Here is a 26441-nt window from a genome sequence, read left to right on the forward strand (position 1 = left end):
TGATTATTTGATGTCACACGCCTCTTAATGCAAGAGTGTAAAATGCGTTGATTGCGGGAAAGTGGATCTCCGGAAACTGCCCTTTAGGTTTTGGTTCACAATATACTCCTTGCTTGTTTGTATTTACATGGCATAGAATTAAAATGTATTGTAGCCATTCTCTCTCTTAGTTCATCTGTAGACCTTTCTAAAACTGTTGCATGTCCTTATTTCAAGCCATTTTTCTCCTGCTTAAATCTTTTCTCAATATACCTTCTGTATTTTGGGAAACCAGGATTGTGTGGTATTCGGAGCCTTGAAATAATGTATGTGAGTGCTTATTTATAATATATAATACTATATATATAATATGGGGTACAAAGATGATTATCATAAGTTGTTGAGTTCCTCCAGCTCCTCAGATGGCGGGCAGGAACCCTGATTTCAGTGTGCATTTCCCCTCTGTATCGCCACGCTGAGGCGCTGGGAAAGGAAGCTGGCAGCTCTAGGGGTCTCTTGATATACTAGATATACTGCATAAGGGTACCACCTCTGGTTATAATTGGGGACACATCATCTCAAAGAAGAGAATATGTGGCACCCAGTGGGGGAGTCTTGTTAAGCTCCCATATAGGCCCTGGTATATTGTCTTCTACCCCCCTCCCTCCCCCCCTCCCCCTCATCAGTTTCTGGGGATGAGATTCCTGTGGCTTCCTGAAGCTATATGTTGAGATGGTTACCATCTACTAGGTCACATCTACTAGGTCACATCAGATGTAGAGTTCTAAAGACCTACTGAGGGACCATAGCCAGAATTCGGCTCCCTCACAGAGGCGCAGGGAGCAGTGACATATTTTACCCATCTCAGTGGTGAAGGCAACCAGAAAGTCAACGAGTCAAAATAAACTGCTGCTGGATTGAAAAAAGACCCAAGCCTCGGAACAGGGTGAAAGAACTCCCCCAACTATATAAACAAATGATAAAACACTCTCAGAACTAGTGGGGGCTCGTCTGCTCCACCTCTCCCACTCGTCTGGGAGAGGGTGGGAGGTAACAGGTCTGCCGGGGCCTGAGCTCCCAGCTCAAGGGCTGGTGCAGCAGTTACCGAGTCACTGCTCTTTTGTACTGGCTCTGGTGTTCTGTTATTCAGCTAAGTGGTGTGACGTTTGCCCTTGGTGGCTTTTCTTTACACTGCGGTGTAGCAGGAGCAGGTTTCCAGTGTGTCATTGGAGCTGCATGTGTTCAAGGTTTTATACCCTGGGTGCTCCCTAGTGCTGCCCCTGCACTGACAGAGTTCTCTTCTTGGGTGTGTTTGGGGTTGCTCCCTTAGAAATCCTCTGTTTGAGGTGGCCCTCACCTTGGGTGAGTCAGGGGGTTCTTGGCCCCACTGTTTTTTCTCCTGTTGGGAGTGATATTGCTAACAGAGTGCATAGGGCGAGGGGGGGGGGGTACGTGCCGAGGTTGGCCTTCGCAACCATGTGCACCAGGCTATGTCTGCTTACTTTTGGGTCCAGTGTAGCTATTCCAGTACTTGGCTGTCATGCTTAGTTTACCCATTAGGGCCTGGAAATCCTCTGTGGGTTTGGTGGTCCCATGGATATTCCCTCCCGAGGCTGCTTTCGCTTCATGTGAGTTCGAGAGTTTCCCTTGTCTGTGCCACAGGGCAATGACCATTCTTTCTCCCTCTGCCATGCTGCCTGTTGGGTTAATGATGCCTTTGACCCCCAAGTCCTGTGAAGGTTTTTTCTACACATGTGGCTCTTCATTTTGATCCTGATGAGGTGAGGTCTCTCAGGCAGCAACAGGTTTGCACGTCCATTTTGCTAGGTTGCTGTACTGTAGGTTGTTTGCCCGATTGTATGCCCTGGAGCTGCCCCATTTGGTGTTTAGGGACTTGGAATTGGAGGTGTTGGTGAATTCCATTGGCTCTGTCTGCACCACCTTTTCCTTCCCCTTTAGGCAAGGTTTGCCCTTCCTCAGATCCTTCCCCTCTTCTTCCGACCCAAAAGCATGGGAGGGTTTCTGGGTCAGGGCAGGGTTTAGCTCTGGATGTAGCTTGATCAGTTCTGAGAGTTGCTCCTTCTGAATCGAGCGCAGAGGCAGTTGGGCCATCAGGTCTTGCGGAGGCTTCTTGGTCTATATCTTAGCCAGCTCCACCTTCTTTTGAGGCCTCTCCCTTGGACTCTGCTTTTTGCCCCAGGCAGTGGGCATGGATGCCAGCTCGGTTCTGGGATCCTCTCCTGTGGCTTCTAGGGCTTGGGGGGGGGGGGGAGTCGAATATGGGCCCCCTATGTTCTGTTTGACTCTACATTGTTCCTTGTTGTGTTCGAGGAGGAGGGTCTCCTTTTGCAGTGGCAGGGGGTATTCATGTCTCCTTCCCTGTATGAATATAATTTGGTACAGATTTTCTCAGGGTTCATTTCTGGTGGCTTTGGGCCTGTTGAGATCATCCTTCTGGAGGTCCCTCCAGTGATGGCTCGTGAGGCACTGTTTATGTACCTCCTGTGAGGCCCAGATTGCCCTTCATTGATGGACCTTGCCTCTTTTGTGTTTGGATCTTCTTCTCATTATTAGATGCATTACAAGGTTCCAGAGTTTTCCTGGCTGGCAGACAATCCTTTATTCTCACTTGATACTTGGTGCAGCTTATGTCGGACCTGCACGCTTGAGTGGCATGAGGTGTTGATCGTGTTACAGGTGTTTTTGAGGGGCTCTTCTTTTGCACCCCTCAATGACTGCCTATTTGTTCCTATTCTTTCTCAGAACACAAGTCTCGTGCAGCTCCATGCTCAGGTTCCTTTGTTGTTGGGGGAAACTTGTGGTAGATGACCTTCGAATGGAAATGTAAACGGGCCCATTTACATTTCGGTTCTGTCAAGCATTTCCTGAGTCTACTGGACTTTCATTCTGACTGGGTCTAGAAGACGTTGAAGCACTGGATAAGCTGCATATGGGAGTCTTGGCCTCTGCTGTGGCTGCTTCGGCTCGGCTTCCCGAGCTGTATGCTCCCGGGATGCGGCAGCCGCATTCTTCTCCACCCAACTCGTGTGTTGGCAGGCTGTGTTGGCCTAATTCTTCAATTTGGTATGGGCTTTGGCTCTCCTGTTCACCCCCAGTTTTCTTCTCTTCTTTTTCCTGAGTATGTGGTGGCACAGTTCCTCTTGTCAGCAGCTGCTGCTTATTGGCCAATTTAGACCTCTGTTCTCTAGGTTCTTGTTCTTGTTAATGGAGTTGGTTAGGTAGAGCTGGTTTTTTTCTGCTGTAGATCAATGAAGGCCATCTCTAGAGCCAGATGCTGGGTCACAAGCGCTTCCTTCAGCAGGTCCTTCTCAGTCAGGTGGATGCAGTGCTCGCTCTGCCTGGAGGTATTGGCTGCTTGTGGTTCACACCAGCCTTTTTGCGGTTTGCCCCTTTGATGAGGTGTTGGGGGCTGGGGGATGGAAAGGCAGCTCACCTCACCCCGGTTTGCTGACTGCTGGTCCCACAATCCATGAGCCTTTAGAGTCGTTTCTCTAAGCCTGCAGTGAAGTTGGTCAGCTCCTCCCTTTTCTCGGGGTTTGGAGCTTTCTGGGCAGGCCTCCTTTTTCTCTCCTCGCCTCTGCAGGATCAGAGTTGGGGCGGCTTCTGGCATGATCGAAATGACTGCATCACTACAGTGAGTTTTCCTCTCTTCCTGGTCCTGAAATGGGATGTGCCAGACCTCCAGTTCATCCTTGACCTTTTGCGGTTGAACTGGTTCATCCCCTGCCACTTGTTTTGGTTGACCAATCTGCCCCAGATCCATCTCATTCTCAAGGTGAACGTTTAGACGATCTCCCTGGACTTCCAAAACATGTATTGACACATCCTTATACATCCAAGGTTCATGGTTTGGCTATGTTTTGTCATGGGCCAGCAGGCTTATCGCTTTCAGTTTCTCCTCTTTAGGCTGATTCTGGCTGTGTGTGTGTTCACTCGTTTAGCTTGTGTCGTCGTGTCTCGTCTTCATTTGTTGGGGTAAACTGGCTGAAGTCCCAGTTAGTTTCATCCCAGATTTGGACTTGGCTGGGCCTCATGCTTCACCTTCCCTTCCTCCCTTGATCATGCTGCAGCACCACCGTCTGTTGGTGTCAAGTTGGTCCCGGAAGGTTGCTTGAATGGTTGTGCGGGAGCCTGAACTTAGCCTGCATAATCGATTCTCTGTGCAAGGTGTGGCTTTGGCAGCTGTTCTGGTACCTCAGGGGCAGCGCCTTTTGCCACTGCCACAATTCCTGGGTGCAAGCTCCATTCGCCTTGCACTGGCTGCTGTGTCAACGGCATCCTCTTCGGGCTTTTCAGGGTTCATTTTCCTGGCACCTTCCTCCACCCCTCACTTGACATCTTTATGGATGCCTTGACTCTGGGTTGGGGCTTTGTGACCAGCATCTGCCAAGCCAGCAAAGGTTGTTGGATTCCTCTCTTTCATCAGGTGCACAGTATGGTGTGGAAGTTTGTGGCCATGGGGCATGTGCTAAGGAAGATTCAGAATCCACAGGCTTCATGTGCTGGCTCCATTTAGACTATTCCCCCATGGTCATTGTTTCAATGGGGGGGGGGGTTTCTTTAATTAATGTATTTTTGGAGCTGGATGCCTCGCAGTTCATTTGCTAGGTTCTCTGGGTTTGGTTCTGTTCATGTGCAGGTGTGGTAACAACTGTGAACATCTTCGAGAGAAAACTAGATAGTTTTCTTCAAGGAGTGTCAGACCAATTGGGCTGTAGTGGATATGTGGGCCTGCAGGCGCTCCAAGCAACAACCTGGTGGACCAAGTTCTCACAAGTCAAGCCTTGAGCCAGGCTTGGAGTAGAAGAACTCCCAGAACCCCATCAAGCAGGTATCAAGCAGGTAAGCAGGAGTACCTGCTACTCTCACAGATGGTCTGTCCTAGTTCTGTCCCGTTTCCACAAAATGGACTGCCGAGGAGGCCTCCTTCCATTGGCTTTGCGAGAAGTACAGGCTCTCGGATGTGGACCTCTATGCATCGGCATGGAATTGGCACCTTCTTTTGGCCTCATTTCCATTTTTATGTTTTAGATCTTCACTTGTATATAGTAACTAATGGTGTTTCTCATTCTTCATATGTGGTAGCATTACAGTGCAAAAATGTTGCCATTTTTATTCTCATTGGATATCTCTAGTTCTCGTATTATATTTTCATACGGAGGATTTTGACAGATTGTGTTTCTCGAGCTGAGTGGGACAGTTTTCAGATTTAATTAGGTATAGAATGATAGCCATGTATGTTGTATTGTGACACCTTGGGACTGAGACAACTCAAGGAACTCATTCTGAAAACCCAGATATTCCTCTCTAAATTATATGTAAAAATCATATTGCCATATGCATGGGTTTTTACACACGTTCCTGTAAAGGAGAAAATGACTTTGGGTTTATAAGACATATTTTATTCAAACAAAAACTTTGTTGATGTCTATGTGCATGTTCATAAATCATTTGACGTATAGTATTTGGTTTTTCATTGTTTGAGACAGAAAACCTTTTAGTTTTATTCCATTCCTCATGAGCCACCTACTAAACTTCGTCAGGATGCAACCCCCAACATTTGCCTAATTTCTGGGTACCTCTTTACTGGACAGAGATGTTGGCTATAAGGAAATGGGCCCAAATGTCTTGTCATACCCAGGAATCAAACCAGGGACCATACTGTTGTAAACCAATTACACTGACAGTCCTGATTTGTTCTTGCCTTCTTGAGAAGTATACCACATTCCTTCAGTTAGCATAAAGCCTCATCTAGAACCAACCCAACCCAAACCCAACTTAAACCCAACCCAAACCCAACCCAAACCCAACCCAAACCCAACCCAAACCCAACCCAAACCCAACTTAAACCCAAACCCAACCCAAACCCAACCCAAACCCAACCCAAACCCAAACCCAATCCAACCTGACACAAACAATAGGACAAATGAAGATAACGCACCTTCGTATCATACTGTCGTATATTTGAGTAACACTTGGAACTCTTTTAGTATTGTGGGTATGAAATGCAATATTTTTTGGCATATAAGTTGCACCTCCACAAAAGACTCGCCTTATTTTGCAATGATACTTTGTGACAAATACTTTTTAGTACGTTTTATCATACTAGCAACGGCACTCCAGCACTTACTGGCTCCCTTTTGGGCCCTAGTAGACACAGGTTAATTTGTTTATAAATATTGTTTTGCTAAGTTTGTGTCCTATGTGAGGAAAATGTGGAAGAAGACAGGGTGTATTATGCTACAGTTCTCTTTTAAAAAGTTAAATTTATCTTTTAATTAGATACATAATGGAATTATTTATAAAACAGAATCCATAATACTACAGGTATATGAAATCTGATGCATGTCCTACATTGCAGTAAACTTTTGAAACAAAAAAAAGAGTTACAGTAAATTGTAATAAGAATTAAGAAGAGAATGGACGCTCATATGATAGGTTGTTGTGACCTTAAACAAACACTTGATCATAAACATGTCACCAAGCTGTCAGGCACCAAGCTGTCAGGCACCCAGCTGTCAGGCACCCAGCTGTCAGGCACCAAGCTGTCAGGCACCAAGCTGTCAGGCACCCAGCTGTCAGGCACCAAGCTGTCAGGCACCCAGCTGTCAGGCACCCAGCTGTCAGGCACCCAGCTGTCAGGCACCAAGCTGTCAGGCACCCAGCTGTCAGGCACCGAGGCGTCTGACAGCTGGGTGAACAGCGCTTCGGATTCGTAGTCCTGAGGTTCCGAGTTCGATTCCCGATGGAGGTCAAAACAAATGGGCAAAATGTTTCTTTCACTGTGATGCCCCTGTTACCTAGAAGTAAATAGGTCCCTGGGAGTTAGTCAGCTACTACGGGCTGCTTCCTGGGGGGGGTGTGAAACAAAAGGGAGGCCTGGTCGAGGACCGGGCCACGGGGACGCTAAACCCCGAAATCATCTGAAGATAAGCTCAAGATACGATGGGGGGTGAAGCAGGAAGCTAGAGTAGGAGTGCTTCCTGTAATTTAATACCTAATAATCATCGTTTTACTTCCCCCCTCCAACCCCTCCCCCCTCCCCCCCTCCCCCCCACCCCCTCCCTTGCCTTACCACTTGGGGTGGAGGGTAGAGTAACCGTCTCGCCTCATGCAGGTCGACGTTCAATCCTTGACCATCCAATTGGTTGGCCACCATTTCTTGGTGCCCAACGACTTGGGCACTTATCCTGACCCCATTCCCAGGGCTATATAGTCATAACGGCTTGGCACTTTCCCCTGATAAGTCCTCCCCTCCTTCCCTTCCCCTCCCACAAGTTATGGCAAATATGAAACACTTTCACCAGTTAAAATATTTGTGAAAGTGTTATTGGATAGAAAGCCTCAGTGTTGTACAGCCCTTGTACACTTTTATCATTGAATAGTTTCTTATTCAATGACAAAAGACAAACTAAGACTACATACTGAGACTCTTGTCTTCTGTACCAAATGTAGAAAAGGTCATTTAGAGGAAAATCAAGTGATTAAAATGTATTTAATCTTTAAATACAGTCATGGACAGTATTCACCAAACTGATATATTTGTTTTTACTTGCAGGGCACAGGGGAGACTGTACGAGTAGTCTCCATGGATAAGGACTTCCATGTGGACTGCTATGTGTGTGAGGTAGGTTCTTCAAGTATTGTTTCTGTCTTGGGAGGTGGAGGGGGGGTGTTTGCGTGTGTATTTACTATTTGTATCTGTAGAATCGAGCTATTAGCTCTTGGACTCTGCCTTTCTAACCAATTTATTTTTCCTCTATTATGACTACTACATATATTTCTCTTACATAAGTGCACACACACATGTTTGTTGATGATGATGCTAAGATAATAGGGAAGATAAGAAACTGAACATAGACCCCACACAACCTATAAATTATGTGAAAAATCTTTAAAGAATTATAATAAAGAAAGAGATCTAGGGGTGGTTCTAGACAAAACAAGTGTAGTTACAGGATGAGAGCTACGCTCGTGGTGTCCCGTCTTCCCAGCATTCTTTGTCATATAACGCTTTGAAACTACTGACGGTCTTGGCCTCCACCACCTTCTCACCTAACTTGTTCCAACCGTCTACCACTCTGTTTGCGAAAGTGAATTTTCTTATATTTCTTCGACATCTGTGTTTAGCTAGTTTATATCTATGACCTCTTGTTCTTAAAGTTCCAGGTCTCAGGAAATCTTGCCTATCAATTTTATTAATTCCTGTTACTATTTTGTATGTAGTAATCATATCATGACTTTTTCTTCTGTCTTCTAATTTTGGCATATTTAATGCCTCTAACCTCTCCTTGTATTTCTTGCCCTTCAGTTCTGGGATCCATTTAGTAGCATGTCTTTGCACCTTTTCCAGTTTGTTTATGTGCTTCTTAAGATATGGGCACCACAAAACCGCTGCATATTCTAGCTTTGACCTAACAAAAGTCGTGAACAATTTCTTTAATATTTCGCCATCCATGTATTTAAAAGAGTAAAAGCAATTCAGAATTTAGAAAGCATAGCATAGGCTCCTCTCACAACGTTCTTTATGTGGTCCTGAGGTGAAAGTTTTCTATCTAGAACCACCTCTAGATCTCTTTCTTTATCAGAATTCTTTAGAGATTTCTCACATAATTTATAGGTTGTGTGGGGTCTATGTTCTCCTATTCCACATTCCATAACATGGCATTTATTCACATTGAATTCCATTTGCCAAGTGGTGCTCCATATACAGTACTTATTTTGTCCAGGTCTTCTTGAAGGGCATGGCAATCATCTAAGTTTCTTATCCTTCCTATTATCTTAGCATCATCAGCAAACATGTTCATATAATTCTGTATACCAACTGGTAGATCATTTATGTAGACAATAAACATCACTGGTGCAAGAACTGAACCCTGTGGTACTCCACTTGTGACACATCTCCAGTCCGATACATTGCCTCTGATCACTGCCCTCATTTTTCTATCAGTCAGAAAATCTTTCATCCATGTTAGAAGCTTACCTGTCACCCCTCCAATATTTTCCAGTTCCCAGAACAACCTCTTATGTGGAACTCTGTCGAAAGCCTTTCTTAGGTCCAAATAGATGCAGTCAACCCTACCATCTTTCTCCTGTAAAATCTCTGTGGCTCGATCATAGAAATTCAGTAAATTCGATACACAGGATCTTCCAGATTGAAAACCATACTGTCTGTCTGATATTATATCATTTCTCTCCAGGTGTTCTACCCATTTAGTTGTTATTATTTTTGCCAATATTTTGACTATTACACTTGTCAATGATACAGGTCTATAATTGAGGGGTCTTCCCTGCTGCCACTTTTGTAGATTGGAACTATGTTAACCTTTTTCCACATGTCTGCTACAACTCTTGTACACAAGGATGTCTTAAAAATCAGCTGAAGTGGAAAGCTGAGCTCAGGTGCACATTCTCTCAGAACCCATGGTGAAACTCCATCTGGGCCAACTGCTTTGACCTTCCTTAGCTCCAGGAGCATTTGTTTCACTTCGTCTCTAGACACCTCTATGTGCTGCTCTATGGTGTTCTCTGGAATTCTTATTGTGTCTGGATCTCTGAAGATCTCATTTTGTACAAACATACTTTGGAACTTTTCATTTAATGTTTCACACGTTTCCTTTTCATTTTCCATGTACATGTCCCCAATTTTCAATCTCTGAATGTTATCCTTTACCTGCAGCTTGCTTTTAATGAATTTACAGAAAAGGCCTGGATCTGATGTACATTTGTCTGCTATACCGTTCTCAAAGTTCCTTTCTGCCTCTCTCCTTACTGACATGTAGTTGTTTCTCGCATCTTTGTATCGCTGGTATGTTTGGGGGTTTGGCCTCTTCCTATAATGATTCCATGCTTGTGTCTTTTGATCTCTGGCCCTCTCGCAATTTCTGTTGAACCAACCCTGTTTCCTAGGTCTGCATCTCTGTTTTGGTATGAATGTTTGTGTGCCTTCATCGTATATTTCGCAAAATTTGGCATACATCTCATTTACTTCCTTGCCTAGCAACAAGTCTGTCCGATTATACCCATGAAAAAAATTTCTTAGTTCCCCATAGTGTCCTCTCTTGAAATAGAGTTTAACAGCTGTTTTACTGTCCCCATTCTCTACTAGATTATATCGCATAGCGTATTTAATTTCCAAGAGGACGTGATCACTCTTTCCCAAAGGAGGAAGGTACTGGATGTCAAATACCTCCTCCTCTTTCCTGGTGAATACTAGATCTGGTACTGACGGTACATCTCCTTCCCTCATTCTTGTGGCCTGCTTGACATGTTGATTCATGAATGACTCCAAGATGAGATTTACAAATCTGCCTGTCCAAATGTCCTCTGTTCTTGCCTCGTAGGACTCCCAGTCTATTGCCTTAAAGTTGAAGTTCCCCAGTTGTTGTTGTTGTTGTTGTTGTTGTGTGAGGTAGATTCTTCAAGTATTGGTAGTGGCGCGTGTGTGTGTGTGTGTTTTAGAGGGTTTCTCAACAGAACTGAGACATTGTCTCAGTGGATGACTTGTTGACTGATCCTGTTTCCTTGGTCCCTTATTCCATGGCTTGCATTTCGTATTGTCCATAGTGTCATTAATGTCAGCCATCCTGCAGTCTTCCCTCAGGCTCTTGATGTTTACAAAAATGTGACTAGTCACTGTCCTCCCCAATACTGACATAATGGCTAAATGTTTTGAAGTTCTAATAGGGTTTTGGCAGCCAGGTATTTCATGTTCCTTGTCCTAGTCAGTCTTGTGTAGCTTTGGGCTGTGTTTCAAAGCCTGGATTCCGTTCTTCATCCGAGTGTCTGCTGCGCTCCTCCTCCCTGTTAGTCCTGTTCTCATGCACTGTGGTCAATTAGCTTCAATGAGCCACCCGGTGGCATCCCCAGAAACCCAGAATTGGGGTGTAACGAAATGCCTCTCTCTCTGGTAAAGCTCCATTGACTCTGATTCCCTTCCTGCCTTCCAGGCTCATCACTTTGTTGGCGAGTTGTTCGTCGGCTCCAGAGCCGAGATGGAGAGCTGGTTGAGGGCAGGAGCTGGGCTGCCTGGTGGTGGTGTTTGATAATAAGTTTCATGCTAGTTTGAGTGAATCCCTTGTTCATGTCAATCATTTACATAATTGTATGGCTATTTGAAGGCTTTGTTTTCTATGAACCCTCCAATTGTCTTTAAAGCTTCACTGACTTTTTGGATGGTTTTCCCGGTGGGGCGGCAAATTGTCACTCGGTGAATGTACCTCTGTGATGGCGGGTCAGGTACTGGCTCTGGGCCCTGGTAGAGCAAACAAAATTGCTGCGAGTGAGGTGACCGAGTAGAGGAGCAATCTCGGCAAGGTAGTTTCAGGGAGCCACCAGGGCTCTACCAGGAAGAATTATTTCATTACATTCATGCCAGTTTTTTGCAAATTCATTGACTAACTTGAGCCTAGGAAATTCTGGAGAAATGAGTGAGAGTTTGGGAGGTATAATCAACAAAATCATAGTGTTACAGCTCACTATAACAAAAGGTTGACTTACCCCTTGAGCACCTCGAACAAATTAAATATTTAGAGTACAGTACTGTACTCAAAAAAAGTTTGGAATACTCAATATTTAACATTTTTGTGTGAAGCTATATCTGAAGAGAGACATTACACTACATTGATATATATATAATTTCAGTTGCCATAGATTAATGTATGTATGGGGGTGGGAGGCTTGAAAAATGAGGTTTTATCACCATAGTTTCCCAGAAAAAAATACAAATTTTGAATTCTATGGATTACTGTACAACTGTCAAGATTGTAACCAGCGTCTCATGAACATGCAGATCATTACCAATATAATCTCTTCATGTAGGCCTGCTGAGACATAACTGTTTCTCAATAGTGATATAATGTGCTCATCAGTGGCTACTTAGGCATACCTGTTTTTCATTCCAGATGTGATCTTTTCATCTATGGCTGCTGATACCTACTTCTCATGTCTATTATGATCTTTTTATTTAGGGTTGCTGAGACATATCTGATTTAATTCCCAAAAGCATGCTTCCTATCCGTGGCCGAATATGATACGGTACTTTAATTAGCAAATTTTTTTAAAGAAAACTACAATTGAAATTGAATTTGTGTACAGAGTTGTGGTTTACAACTGACTGATGAACCTGATCAACGATGCTACCCACTAGATGGTCGTCTCTTATGCCGCAACTGTCACTTACATCGTCTTCATGCAATGGGTCGTACATCTTCCAACATTCAGGTTAGTACATCTTATGTTAGTACAACTGTTACCTACATCAGTCGTAAGTCAGGTCTTTCAGTGGGCTATGGAAAATAATATGGTATTTAATGAAGATAAGTTCCAGCTTCTGCACTACAGAAAGAATGAAAATATAAAAACAGAAACCACATACAAAATGTAGTCAAATCATAACATAGAATGAAAAGGCAATGTAAAGGATCTGGGTGTACTCATGTCGGAAGACCTTACCTGTAAAGAACACAATAAAGTAGCCGTTACAACTGCAAGAAAAATGACAGGTTGGATAACGAGAACCTTTCACACTAGAGATGCTATACCGATGATGATACTCTTCGAGACGCTAGTGCTCTCTAGAGTGGAATACTGCTGCACAATGACAGCCCCTTTCAAAGATGGAGAAATTGCTGACCTGGAGAGCATGCAGAGATCCTTTACTGCTAGAATCCACTCAGTAAAACATCTAAACTATTGGGACCGACTAAAATGCCTAAATCTGTATTCACTTGAGCGCAGGCGGAAAAGATACATAATAATTTACATGTGGAAAATAGTAGAGGGGCTGGTCCCAAACCTGCACACAGAAATAACTTATTTATTCTTAAGTGAACAGAGGCATCAGGTGTAATGTCCCCCTAAGCCACCTACTGACCTTTTGCAACCTTTTGGTTACCTTTTGAAGATTTCAAGGATCAACGTCCTCGTGGCCTGGTGTCCGACCAGGCCTCCTGGTTGGTGGTGTGATCAACATCAGGCTGCGGCTGCTCACAGCCTGACGTATGAGTCAGTCTGGTTGATCAGGTATCTTTGAAGGTGTTTTTTAAGTTCTCCTTTGAAAACTGTGAGAGGTTAACCAGTTATGCCCCTTATGTGTAGCAAGGGAGTGTTGAAACGTCTCGGGCCTTTGATGTTAATCATTTTCTCTTAGCATACCTATTGCACCTCTGCTTTCCAATGGTGCTATTTTGAACATCCTACCATGCCTCCTGGTCTCATGTGTTGTTTCTACGTGCGGATTTGGGACCAGTTCTTCTTGCGTTTTTCAAATGTAAATTGATGTATCTTTCCTGCCTGCACCTTAGGGAATACAGATCTTAAAATTGTAAGTAGTCCCAATAATTTAGATGTTTTATTGAGTGGATTCTAGCAGTAAAAGATCTTTGCACACACTCCAGGTCAGCAATTTCTCCAGATTTGATTGGAGCTGTTAGTGTGCAATAATAATCTGCCCTAGAGAGCATTAGTATCATCATTGGTATGTCATCTCTTGTTTGAAAGGTTCTTGTTATCCAACCTGTCATTTTTCTTGCAGTTTTGACAGCTACTTTATTGTGTTCTTTAAAAGTAAGGTCTTCCGATATGATTACTCCCAACCGATGAGGTCGGGAGTACTCCATGGCATTGCCATGGAGTAATCCATTGCTTCCATGGCATTTGTATATTGTTTTTTCTTTCAGTAGTGTGTGTTTTGACTGCATTTAATATGTGGCTTCCATTTTTATAATTTTGTTTTTCCATAGCGCAGGAGCTGGAACTTAACCTCATTCAACATCATGTTGTTTTCTCTGGCTCATTGAAAGACCTGATTAACATCAAATTGGAAGTTTGTCATGTCCTCTGTGATGTCTATCTCAACTGAAAATCCTAATGTTGTCTGCAAAGGATGAGACAGTGCTATAGTTTGTGTCCTTGCATATGTCCATAACGAGGATGAGCAAAAGTACCAGAGCAAACACAGTACCCTGGGGGGGCAGTGCTCTTCACGTTTGATGGTTCAGATTTTACTGTGTTGACTATTACACTCCGCGTTCTGCTCATTAGGAAGTTAAAAATCCATCTCCCTACTTTGCCAGTAACTCCTTTTGTGAGAATTTTGTGTGCCACTAGGGTCACATTTATTGAAGGCTTTTGCAAAATCTGTGTACGTTACACCAGCATTTTGCCTGTCTTCCATGGCATCTAAGGCCATGTCATCAACCTGTCCTGTTAAAAAGAACGTCGCTTTTTGCCGTTTGCCCGTATGGCCGAATATGGACGTAATTTGAAAATGAAAAAAAATAAAGATAAATTTGGGATTTTTTTTTCAACAACAGTAAGTTAAGGGTCCTCTGATAGGTTAGGCGGGCAGGAAATTCTCATAAAGTTTCAAAACGGTATGAAAAAACGTTAATGGAAAGTTTCCTTTTCTAAGCTTGCCGAGTAAGCCGGACGACTCAAACAGAAAACGGGACAGTACGTCACTTTTGTGAGTCGATTTCGTTTCAAATTACGTCCAAATTTGGCCATAGTGCTCATACGGGCGAAAAGTGACGTTATTTTTAAGAGGACAGGTTGATGTCATAGTGGTCTAGCAACACAGAACAGTTGCTTAACTCCCAGGTGCCTATTTACTGTTAGGTGAACAGAGCCATCAGGTGTAAGGTCACCCTACGTCAACTACTGACCTACCTGAGGAAACAACCTGGTCGGCAGCCAACTCAAATGAGAGTGTCGACATACTGGTCCACCCTGGACTGTTATCAAGTCAAATGAATTGCAGCGCGATGAACGTCCAAGATGGACTGAAATGTCGACACTTATTTATTTTCATAGTGTGGGTTGGGATGTGTCAATTAAATGAAATATCTTGCTAGTTTAACATGGTATATTGCCAACATCTCACAAGGAATGGGAGGATTGTAATATTAGATCTGTTTGTACGTCTGGATATTAATGTGATAGATGTGTACTTTGTGTACGAATTTATAATTCAACCTGTCATCCAAGAAAGATGGTGCTTATAACTACTCTTGGTCAAATGTACCAAAATAGACAGTTGTGTGAAGAAAAGGTTGACTTAGACTCGGGATCTATTACTTTTATTACATGATCTATTAATTTCATTACTATTAATTTTGTACATGACCTGAGAAAGAAAGCAACTTAAACTTTGCCAAGCCTAGTATAGCACATATGTACTACGTTAGGCATAAAATGGCATATATTAGGCCTAGGATTGCTTATTTAAGCCTAGGGCACATTATGTTAGGTTGTTTAGTTATTGTTGCCCTTTTTGGCATACTATGATGTACAATATTCCAACAGTACAAAAGTGACTATTTTTTTTAATTAATCCAACAGTCCATTGTTGTACTTACGACAAATTGCAGGCGATGAGTCACAATAACGTGGCTAAAGTAAGTTGACCAGACCACACACTAGAAGGTAAAGGGACGACGATGTTTCGGTCCGTCCTGGACCATTCTCAAGTTGATTGTGAATGGTCCAATCGACTTGAGAATGGTCCAGGACGGACCGAAACATCGTCGTCCCTTCACCTTCTAGTGTTTCGACAAATTGTTGCCATGTCTATGATTTTTGGAGAGCAGGTTGAATAATTGGAATATCTGAAGGGTTAAATTGATTAATTTGATCGTTTTGCATAATTTTTGTGTTTACCCATTGACAAAATTGAGATTATAGCAGGACGTAACATTGCGTGCATTATCTACCTGTGCACGTGTAATGTTACACATATATATATGTTATCTATTTACTGTAAGTCTTTTTCTTTTCCAGGATGTCGGTGCCACATATGTAGAATAAAAGGAAGGAAGCCTACTCGTAATCTCCTCAATGTTAAATACATGAAAAGAAGCTTTTATTGTATTTTATCTTTTGGTTCAAAACTATGGAAGCAATAAGTGATTTTATATAGAATGGTTCTTGATCATTAAGCATCATTCATATTTGAAAGACAAGTATATTTTCCATAATTTGTGATAAAACTCATTGACTTCTTTGTTAGTTATATAAATCTTTTACCAGAACTCAGACACAAACTTTGTTTAATTAGTCAGTATCTCTAAGTTTAAAATATTTTATATAATACTTTTCACAACTATTCAATCTGTCTCTCTATTGAAGCATATTTGATTGTATTGGTACTGATTGAGACGGAGGAACAGTAGCTAGGTTTAAGCTGCAGCATTTGGTGAATAAATTATTTTGAATAGCAAAAGTATTTAAAGGTTGGGATTTTTTATCCAGAAAATTCGTGTTTGTGTTCCTATTGCTTGTGTGCATGTTACTGCTTGACCATTTTGTTTTGTAGGAAAAACCTGGGTTTTTATTATGTTTTAATTCTTGATGTCTTTGCTCATATTAGCATTTGGATTAATTTTGACCATTTGCAAGTACTGTACAGTATTTTGCTTCAAATTCATTCTGAAAAGTAAAACAAGTGGGACTATTGTTAATGTCTTTTTGCTGTGATTCTAAATAGCATTTTGGGGTTGTGCAGTGGGGTTATGTTGTGTTTGAACGCGCTTACGCAATTGAGGCCACGTCGATGGCTGTGTCTTGCTTGTAAGTGTTTGTGCTGCAGCTGATATGAGAAACTGGCTAGACAGTGATCTTGGAATGATACGTTCTTAGAATTGAAGGATAAGATCAAAATGATACATTCTAAGGTTGGTAAGATCATTCTAAGATTGGTATGAGATGTTATAAGATTGGTACCACATGCATTTTAATTATTATAGAGTACAGTATTTGTTGTATGATAATATTGCCATAGTAATGTTTGAAACTTTGTGGAGTAACCTATATCAAATCTCCTCTTGATTAAAATGTATGATTATCATACATCTTTTAAGGGGAATATTTCCTATTTAGATCTCTAAAATAAATCTACATATTTTGCATTTAGTATACTAAAATTACTCTTTATTAACCTTTTTCATCTTTGCATCGCCAGTCACAGTCAAAAGTGTGTTTGTAACCATGTAGCTAATGTGCATAGTTCTTGCTTCTCTTATTCCACGCCTCGTTTTAAAGAGTTCTTGCTTCTCTTATTCCACGCCTCGTTTTAAAGAGTTCTTGCTTCTTCTTCCACGCCTCGTTTTAAAGAGTTCTTGCTCTTATTCCACGCTTCATTTTCTAGAGCTCTTACTTCTCTTATTCCATGCCTCATTTTAAAGATTTGGGTAAATTTTATTCACATTAAATTACCATTTGATGCTCTTCCCAAAGTACTGTATTCCCAGTCAAAATTATCACTGCGGTTACTGGAAATACTTATGAAGTAAGTGTCTTCCATATTAAGTAGGCTACTTTGATAACCTAGGTATGTAATCGTGCAACGTGTTCAGAAAGAGCAGTGATTTATCTGTGAACGTTAAGGTAAGGGGGATTCTTATTGTAGCTTCCATTTAACCTTAGTAAGCAAACAATGTAACCTCAAAGTTATTACTCGTTATTATGACGGTATTAACATTGAGGTTATCTTGTTTGTGTGCCCCATAAACCCAGTATATAAACAATATACCTTTAACACTAAACACCATATTGCCGGAACAAATGTGGACATCTTCGAGAAAAAATTAGATAGTTTTCTCTAAGGAGTGCCGGACCAACCGGGCTGTGGTGGGTATGTGGGCCTGCGGGCCGCTCCAAGCAACAGCCTGGTGGACCAAGCGCACTCAAGTCAAGCCTGGCCTCGGGCCGGGCTTGGAAGTAGAAGAACTCCCACAACCCCATCAAGGTACAATCCAGGTACTATTTTTCAATAAAATGATGTTAATAAACTTCAACTTTATTAACATCATTATGTGAGTGTCATAGAGAACACTAACATAATACAACGGTGTCAGTGTCATAGAGAACACTAACATAATACAACGGTGTCAGTGTCATAGAGAACACTAACATAATACAACGGTGTAGTTAAACATTTGTCACGATTGTGGAAGTTTGTAGCATTATTTTTCTTTTCTGAATCACCTTAATTTTTCATTTCTATTTGGCCAACTTCGACTATAATTTTGATGTGTTTATTTACATAACTGCAAATAATTAGTCGTTCAAACGCTAGGATTTAATCTAGCAATTCACTTGTAGGAGTACATCTATAAATATTAACTTTACCTATTCTCAGAAATTATTGAATAGTTTGAATGGTGGGTAATATGCAGTACTGTATTAGATAATTCATCTAACTTAATGATATTTATTATCACACAGTTGTTAAAACTAAAATATTGCAGTTCTCAAAGCAAAGCTATAAAGAGCCAGTAATAGTAATACTTAATAGGATTGTTAAACCTTCCTTGGTGCACCATTATGGTGTCTGGAGGTGTAGATGTGTGCCATTCATCCCTCTTAGGTAAGATTCATCTTTATTGACACGGGTGAAGGGATGGATTACTGCCAGATACTTCCTCGGAGCACCAACGAAGGTTTAACGTTGCATTTAGGTGCCAGTCGGGTACTTCTGAAATACTTAATAGGGATATTGTTAGTTATATAATTTCTCAATAAAACTATAGTAATGACCCACCTTGGGAGACAGCTGTACGTGCAGTTGTAGCTAGTTTTGATGTGCAAGTTTTTCCGTAAATTTTAAGGTTAACATTGTCACTGTGTGGAAAATTGATTCCAATTGTCGTATTTACCGGCAGATGTGTCTCGTGTTTTTGATCCACCACCAACCAAGTATATATATTGTCTTTACATGCATAGTCATCTGCTTTTCCCTACAAAACCACTTAAACATTGCTTAAAAGAATTCTATGATAAAACATACTGGTACTATAATTGTTTTTTCCACAAAATGTCCTTGTAAAATAGATGGGTCTTAAATGCTAGCAAATATGGAATTTTTATTCATTATAGAGAACTTGTTTCTCTCAAGAATCAACTTTTGCTTGTAGCACAAAATTACATAACACACAATGACGTCGCAATAATGTGTTATATCTGCGAGAAAATCTTTGGAGTTTATTGTGGTCTAGTTGGTAAGGCATGCATCTGGGGTGACTTAGGTTGCGAGTATTGTGGTCTAGTTGGTAAGGCATGCATCTGGGGTGACTTAGGTTGCGAGTATTGTGGTCTAGTTGGTAAGGCATGCATCTGGGGTGACTTAGGTTGCGAGTTCGATTCCACACACACACAAACTGCTCAGAAAAGTTTCTGTTACATAATTAAATTCATTAGTGGCTTTGTTTGTGCCAAGTTGCTGCATCAGACAATTATATTTAATTATTTTTTGTAGGTTTTAACATTTGACTCTTGATGAGTTAAAAAAAATAAGGAAAAAAACTTGGTTAATTTTCTGTTTAAGATAAAATATTCAAGCAGTTGACTCAAACTGTATTACAATATGTATGTTTTAAATCATTAAAATGCTCAGATTTATAAATTTGCCTACACTAAGGTGTAGGTGGGTGTGTGTGTGTGTGTGTGTGTGAAATATGTATGTATATATGTAAGAAAGGCTGCAGGAATGCACAAGTCATAAATCATTAAGAACTCTTTATGACCTGACCAGGATATGAACCCGTGACGACCAGGATCACCTCCTAACGTACACAGTACTATGACCACTGCACCTTCAGGAAGGCCTGAATTGTACTACTTTACTTTTCATTTGTACTGGTTGAGTTTTGAATTTTAAACCTCATTTTTGTGATTTATTCTCTGCACATTTGTTGTATTTGATTTTCAAATTTCCTAAGCTTTTTCGTATGTCACCTAAGTCTGCAGGTCATTACAGCTGTCAAGCTGTCTATTTGAAGGTAAATACTTTTTCACATTCCTCCTGCAGGATTTTGACTAGTTCAAATTAGTATTTTCTAGCTGTTGGGCAAAGAAAATACATTTTCCTTATTCATCTTTTGAAACTGGCCTCTATAATCTCTCTTTAGCCTATTCCACTTGCTTGCAATTCTGTACTCGCCTAGTTGTGCTTGTGGGGGTTGAGCTTTGGCTCTTTGGTCCCGCCTCTCGACTGTCAGTCAACTTGTGTGCTAAAGAAGGGTTTCGTGGCATCCTTTCCCCACTCATCTGTATCTCCAGCTTCCACCCATTTTCCCCTGGTCCTAACATTAATCATTTTGATCATTGATTCTTTATCCACTCTGTCATTTCTACCTCGATGTCTTTTGCATTATCATATCCCTGTTTCGTTTTTCTTCCGGTGTTGAGAGGTTGAGTTCTTTTAGCATGTCAAAGAGTCTCTTCAGGTCTGGAACTAGTCATGTTGGATAAACCTGAACTTTCACTAATTAAATTGTTCTAACTTTTTTAGGTAGGGACTCCAGGGTGGGGCTGCATATTCAAGTGTTGGTCTTACTCAGATTGTATATAGTGTTTAGAAGGCCTCTTTATTTCGGTACATGAAAACTACTTGACATTAGCCAGCGTCACATGTGCTGCCACGTTCCACAGGTGTCTGGGTTTGCATTATACCAATTCCTAGAGCATTCTCCTATGTTTTAGGGAGTTGTCTTTCCTTTTAGTCTATACTGCCCTAATGGTCTTGTTTATTCATTGTTTGTCCTTTGTTCCGGTTGAAGACTAACAACTATCAGACCAATGCTGCAGTATATTTGTAATCTATTTCAGTCTTCTTTACTTCTTACTATTTTCATCAGAATTGCATCATCCACAAATGGTGATTGAATGTTACTCTTCCATCTGGTAAGTCATTTACATATATCAAGAACATAATTGGCCCCAGTATGAGCCACGTGCATTACACCCCTCTCACCTGATCTGTGTAGAGTGGGTTCCGTCTTACATTTAAGGCGTGTCTGCATGTAATTACGTAATGTAATGTATGTACATTAATTATGTACATATACATGGAATGATGCTTTGAAACTACTGGCGGTTTTGGCCTCCACCGCCTTCACTTAATTTGTTCAACTGTCTACAAATAATGACCTATAATACATTTTTTCCAATATCTTTGTTTCCTTCATTTGACTCTGTGGCCTCTTGTTCTTGAAGTTGTAGCTTTCAAACATCCCCTCGTTATTACTTATGTCAATTTTAAGTCACGTCATCTCTCTCTTCCTTCTATCTTCCAGGTTTGACATATTTTAAGACTTGTAGCCTCTCCTCACACTCTTGTTTTTCAGTTACACAAATCAGTGGAGCATGTCGTGTGTGTGTGTGTGTGTGTGTGTGTGTGTGTGTGTGTGTGTGTGTATGTGTGTGTGTGTGTGTTTGTGCGTGTGTGCGTGTGCGTGTGCGTGTGTGTGTGTGTGCCTATGCATGTATATTGTGTTTGGGGGGGGGGGGGAATAAAGTGCATTGCTGTGTAATCCTTTCCATTTTTAAAACGAGGTGTGTGAGCAGTTCAGTATCATCTTCCCTCAACTTAAGAGTTGCATATATAGCATAATCTACTGCATTTTTTCCTCTTATCTTTACAATGAGATGTGTGTACCTAAATATAGACTGTAAGTGAGATGTAGCTCCTCTTACAGTGATGCGAACAGTGCCGTCGTCTTCCCTTCCTCCCCATCCTCCACCAGGCAAAACTGGTCAAATGACATTGATATAACACAAAATTAACGCTGTTACAACATTTAATGAACATTACTAGAGTACGTCTTGCCCACTGGGTCTTTATGTTTGGTAATGGCTGACAAAATTAAACTGAGAATTTCATAAAATGCTTCTATCCTATAATGAAAACTGCCTGACTAATGTAATATCTAATACATTATTCATTGGCCACTCTGCTAGCACAGTGTTTATCCTCGTACATCTTGAAGGCTATTGTTATCCTTGGGGAATAAATATCAGTTATGAATTATAAATTTTTCTAAAATAATTAAGATACAGTAATATTTAATTGTAATATATTATGTATTTTTATTTCCTGTATTAGTATCTACCCAAGGTGGTAGATACTGTATTCTGGAGTGGTGGTTATCTCATTTGTATGGCATCTACACAAAATTGTTTCATTGACGAGAAAAGTTTTGAGCAATTGTGTGGGACTGAACCCACACCTCTCTCGTTCCCAGACATGTGTTCACACCACCAACACACTCATGACGAGCTTAAAAGCTTCACAGTCAAACTTAAAAGCCTTAAAAAGCCACAGTCTTAAGGGCTTCTACCAAACTCTCGCCTCCAGAGGAGGGAGTTCGGTCCACCCATATTGCTCCAAAATTTTTTCATTAATATATCACGATATAGTGATTAAAGTTAACCTTTCTTTGGGGGAGTTCAGTTCATAATTATTGTATTGCAGTTTTTTTGTAATGCATTTTGCATGAGACTGGAGTTGAAGTAGGGAAATGGTGGGTAAGAATAAGACAAGGTCACATACTTACGGTTAGGGTCAAGTGTCTGTATAAGGGCAGTTCTATATCTCGCAACTTATTGTGAATGAGGAATACAATTTAATTGTAAAAATTTTTCTATATTAGTCAACTATTTTTTTAAAACACAAACAATCTATGTACAGTATGTATATATATATATATGTATGTATGTATATATGTATATGTATGTATGTGTTTGTAAGTGTTCAGGAAGAATCCTCACGGTCTTTTTTGAATAATCTTTATTCTCCTCTCTGAGGCTATGGGTCCCAACACCACCTCTGGTGCAACTGCAGGGACCCACAGCCTCGGAGAAAGGAACAAAGAGCATTCAGAGAAAACTTGCCATTTAACTCTAAATATGTACTAGTATTTCCATCTCCTACCACTCCTTTTTTTTATTATTTATACTGTACACTTTATTATACAAGGTTACACAGTTACATATCTGATTGGTTACCAAATGTGGACATTAAGAAGAAATAAAGGGAAGTTTGTTTCCTAGAGGCTGTAGATTTCTTCGAACTCCTCCGACGCCAGGCAGGAACTGAAGATATATATATGTACGCACACACACAAACACACACACACACATGAGCCACAGAGATATTAGAAAGAACTTTTTTAGTGTCAGAGTGGTTGACAAATGGAATGCATTAGGAAGTGATGTGGTGGAGGCTGACTCCATACACAGTTTCAAGTGTAGATATGATAGAGCCCAATAGGCTCAGGAATCTGTACACCTGTTGATTGACGGTTGAGAGGCGGGACCAAAGAGCTAGAGCTCAACCCCCGCAAACACAACTAGGTGAGTACACACATACACACACAAACACACGCACACGCATGCACACATACACACTTGAAAATTTCAAATGCCCTTGCTGGGACTAGAACCTCCACCTACATGAAGCAAAGCTGAATGCTGTATCACTGTACCACCACACTAGTTGAATGAGTTCATAAAGATACTCCCATTCTTTTGTGGTTTGGTGGTTCGGTGGTACAGGACTCGGCTTTGTGGTAAGTACACTTTGGTAATTACCACAAAGCTGAGTGTTGTACCACTACATCACAAAAGCATGGGAGAGTCTTTATGAAGTCATTCAACCCCATGCCAAGTGCAGTTGGGTTATGTGGTCAACTATTTTATCTAGTCCAAGTTTAGGCCACGGAACATACCATATCATATGATAACCCGGAATGGTACACAGGCTGCACCTTAAAATGCAACCTGTTCATAAGAATTCAGGTTCATAAAAATAAATAAATATATATATATATATATATATATATATATATATATATATATATATATATATATATATATATATATATATATATATATGTATATGTATGTATGTGTTTGTAAGTGTTCAGGAAGAATCCTCACGGTCTTTTTTATATATATATATATATATATATATATATATATATATATATATATATATATATATAATATAATATAATATAATGTACCTAGTAGCCAGAATGCAGTACTCGGCCTACTATGCAAGGCCCAATTTGCCTAATAAGCCAAGTTTTCCTGAATATGTATATTTTTCTAATTTTTTCTTATGAAATGATAAAGCTATTCATTTCATTATGTGAGAGTTAATTGTTTTTAAATTTGAGTTAAAACTAACTTAGATACTGTATATGACCGAACCTAACCAACCCTACCTAACCTATCTTAACCTAACCTAACCTAAACCAAACTAACACAGTTAAGTCTATAATTTATGTTCTTAATATAATATAATAATAATAATTCAAATAAACTAATTGGAAACAATTTATTGAAAATAAAGAAAATCACTCGGTCTATTAGGCAAGTCAGGTCTTGCATAGTAGGCCGAGAAGTGTGTTCTGGCTACTAGGTACGACACACATATATATATATATATATATATATATATATATATATATATATATATATATATATATATATATATATATATATATATATATATATATATATATATATATATATATATATATATATATATAATTATAACACACACACACACACAATATACATACATACATAATGTATAAACATATGTACAGTATATACTTTGTGTATATGTATGGATATATTAATTTTTCACTAAATGGGAAGGTGTATCTTTTCATTATGATGTTACCTTTGTGTTATTTTTTTTAATCTTCAGAGTTAGTCTTTCATTTATATAAAGAAGTTCAAGTACGTATAACATTGTTTCATGCTCTGTATTTTGTCCGTGTTCTTAGAGAAATATTTGGCTCTTCTTTTACTGGCTGCTTAATGTTGTCTTGTGTTACTTGTAAATAATAAATAATGTACGCACTCGTCTCCAGATGCTTGTCACATGCTCTTCACCAAATGGTTTCATGTTTAAAAAAATTTGTTAATGGGAATTGTCAGGGAAGAGGGGTGGGAGGGTTCCTCATCACTGTTTTGTTGTTGTTGTTCATGCTGCCCATCCTCTTATGCAACTTGTCTACTTAAATTCCGAGATGCGGAATGATAACGGCTCGTTTTGTTTGTTTTGAATCGTGGCAGTTATCTTAATTTGGTGTAGTGAGATGAAACTCGTGGTGGTATTTAGGCACATTCTAAACAGCTACCAGTATGACTCGGCCACGAGATTACTCTGTTCTGTGATAAGATTTTATGGTTGTGGAAAATAATAACATGGTATATTAATGCTCTCGGGAAATGCATAATGTAACCACAATGTTTTATTAATGTTACTACATTGTTAGAATGATGTAATATGGAAATGTAGTAAAAATATTACATTGTGTGATGACCAAACACATGTCTCAGAAGATGAAGAAACGATGACATTTTGATCCGTCCTGGACCTTTCACTCACACTCGACTTCATAATGGTCCAGGATAGGTCAAAGTGTCGTCGTTTCTTCATCATCTGATGTGTGGTTTGGTCATCATATTTTCAGCCACGCTATTGGGACTCATCGTCTTACATTGTGTGTTTGCTGCTATCCCAGGCTGTGCACAAGTGGCAAGTTGAACATCATTGTTACTCTGCCAGATGAGAACGGCTCCGACAGTTTGTGATATTGAAGCACAAATAAATGTGTCCACATAACCTTAGTTTGGCCATTACTGTAAATACCGTCATACAAAAGGTCATTTTAATAAATAAAGCTGAAAATAAATTCATGTAAATATTATCCTGATGTCTAGAAGACTGTAGTCATGTGAAGTAGAAGTGTAATCGTGGTAAGTTCACAAGGAAGGAAAAATCAACAGTTGTTGTTCTTATTCCATATTAAGATAAATAGTGTTAAGCTGTTGTGAATTACTGTGTGTTGCATTTATCAAGAACTCTTGAAAATTCTATAACAGTGCAATAAGGTATAACCTTTTGGCCTTGACACTTTGATAATTATCATATTTGCTGGCAGATAATATGTACATTCTTGATTCACACTCTTGAATATCTATATTTTATTTACATGCACCAAATCATATCTTTTCCTCAAGAAAACCACTTGACCATTGCATACAATAAATGTATGATGAGAATTAATTTTTCTCCACAAAATTTCCCTGTAAGATAGGTATATCATATATGCTGGCAAATAAGATAATTTAAGTGAGAATTCACTCGATATGTTCAGTTATTTAAATAAAAGCAATACTATTGGGTTCTCAGATAATGTACAGGTCATACAGGCTTAGTCACTATAAATAATGATTTTGGTAAATGACTTGGTAATAAATGTCTAACATAATAAAACACAATTGAATATAGCACATACACTACACAAGCCTTGAAAGCTCGGGCAGCAGTATTGCAACATCACTTCTGGAAGATAATATAGTTTGGGTGGTCTCCGATGGTGGCTTCCTGTTGCTAGCTACTTGGATACCTCGACAGAATTTAATCCCCCACCAGGCCCTTGTGAGTCATCGTAAGCCTGCCAGGGACCAGAAGCCAAAACCAGACTCCGTCTACAGTGGTGCACAGAGGTAGGTATACTAGATCACTAACCAAGGAAAGGCCATGAGAAAGGTGGGTGCACTTTCATCCCAATTACAGTAGTTGCTGGTTCTCTATGCGGAGGAGCATTCACTTAAGGCAGAGACTTTGTTATACCCAC

The 26441-nt window shown here is 40.2% G+C and overlaps 1 protein-coding gene across 2 annotated transcripts in view; it reads left to right on the forward strand.

The window, feature by feature from the left end:
* LOC123770354 (LIM domain-containing protein jub) overlaps window positions 1-25493 on the forward strand; it is a 232854-nt gene extending 207361 nt beyond the window's left edge. For both annotated transcript variants that reach the window (XR_011228469.1, XM_045762183.2), the window contains 3 exons: window positions 7559-7627; window positions 12097-12222; window positions 15781-25493. Coding sequence is in view for 1 of the 2 variants with exons in the window: in XM_045762183.2 (XP_045618139.2) it covers window positions 7559-7627; window positions 12097-12222; window positions 15781-15807 (222 nt within the window). In the remaining variant the exon portion in view is untranslated. The remainder of the gene's footprint in view (window positions 1-7558; window positions 7628-12096; window positions 12223-15780) is intronic.
* Window positions 25494-26441: the final 948 nt, after the last annotated feature.

This window comes from Procambarus clarkii, chromosome 14 (genome assembly GCF_040958095.1).
Source record: "Procambarus clarkii isolate CNS0578487 chromosome 14, FALCON_Pclarkii_2.0, whole genome shotgun sequence".
Classification (NCBI taxonomy): domain Eukaryota; kingdom Metazoa; phylum Arthropoda; class Malacostraca; order Decapoda; family Cambaridae; genus Procambarus; species Procambarus clarkii.